General features: G+C 37.2%; 1 protein-coding gene across 1 annotated transcript in view; it reads right to left on the bottom strand.

The window, feature by feature from the left end:
- Positions 1–407: 407 nt before the first annotated feature.
- Positions 408–1,113, bottom strand: part of LOC119585366 — a 1,025-nt gene continuing 319 nt past the window's right edge. Inside the window, exons 2-3 of the mRNA XM_037934037.1 lie at positions 824–1,083; positions 408–693 (exon numbers count right to left, since the gene is read on the bottom strand). Coding sequence (XP_037789965.1) covers positions 408–693; positions 824–1,083 — 546 coding nt within the window. The remainder of the gene's footprint in view (positions 694–823; positions 1,084–1,113) is intronic.

A 1,113-nucleotide genomic window follows, 5' to 3' on the forward strand; every position in this document is an offset into this window, starting at 1 on the left:
CTGCATTAATTAGATTCTACTGTTGAGGCGTTTATAATAATCGGATCACATGGTATATTTCTTGCATAACAATCTGACATGTTGAATCTTTCGAAACTCTTTTCTGCATAATTGATTCACCTCAATGTGATTTTTAACGGTAACAAATGACATTCCAAGAAACCAGTTTAGTTTATTGCTGGCAATAATTAAGTCATCCACCCATAAGAGCACAACAATATCACTTATTATGAATTACTATCACTATTCCACATCCTGCCACTTCTGGAGATGAAATAGCTCTTGGTAAGTGGCTGGTAGTGGGATATGAGTGGCTGGTAGTGGATATGTGACTCTCAGTAGCAATGATATATATACCTGTTATCTGTCACACTGGAGATACTGTCGTCCAGTTCATCAATAGTCATCTAATCTTCAGGGTTTACGTCTTTCTCGAGTTGGATATCTTCTTTCTTCACTTGTGTTACCTGGTGGTTTGTTTTGATTTTCTTGAAGTGATTTTTGCTGAAGTCTAGTCTCCACCAAGATGTCATTTCATCTGAGGATTGCTCATCCTTTGGTGGTTCAGCTACATTGGGGAAGTTTTCCATGAACTTATCACATCTAATTTTCTTTACTATTAGAGATTCTAGGAAGTAAATCAAGTAAGTTGGGCTCTGGTTATCATAGCCTGCAAATATTCCTTCCTTACTCCTGGAATCAAGTTTCTGCTTCTCTTATTCATATGCAAAACATCTTAACCAAAAATATTCATTTGACTGATATTTGGCCGTCTTTCGGTAAGCATTTCTACCGGTGTCTTCTAAATTCTCGGGCCTAGGACCTATTCCTGATGTAACAAGCAGCATTCACAGTATAACCCCACATATCTTTAGGTAATTTGGACTCAATCGGTAAACATTGAGCCTTGTCAATAATTGATTTGTGTGGTCTCTCAGCTGTTCCATTTTGATGTGGAGAGTAGGGTGCAGAAAACTCTTGTTTAATCTTATTCTCTATAGGAAGTATTCTGAATTCCTGATTTGTAAATTCTGTTCCGTGGTCACATCTTAGTCTTTTCATATTGCCATATGGGTGATGTTTCTGCAAGATATCTCTTCAAAGTATACACTG

This window comes from Penaeus monodon, chromosome 19, assembly GCF_015228065.2.
Source record: "Penaeus monodon isolate SGIC_2016 chromosome 19, NSTDA_Pmon_1, whole genome shotgun sequence".
In the NCBI taxonomy this organism is placed as follows: Eukaryota; Metazoa; Arthropoda; class Malacostraca; order Decapoda; family Penaeidae; genus Penaeus; species Penaeus monodon.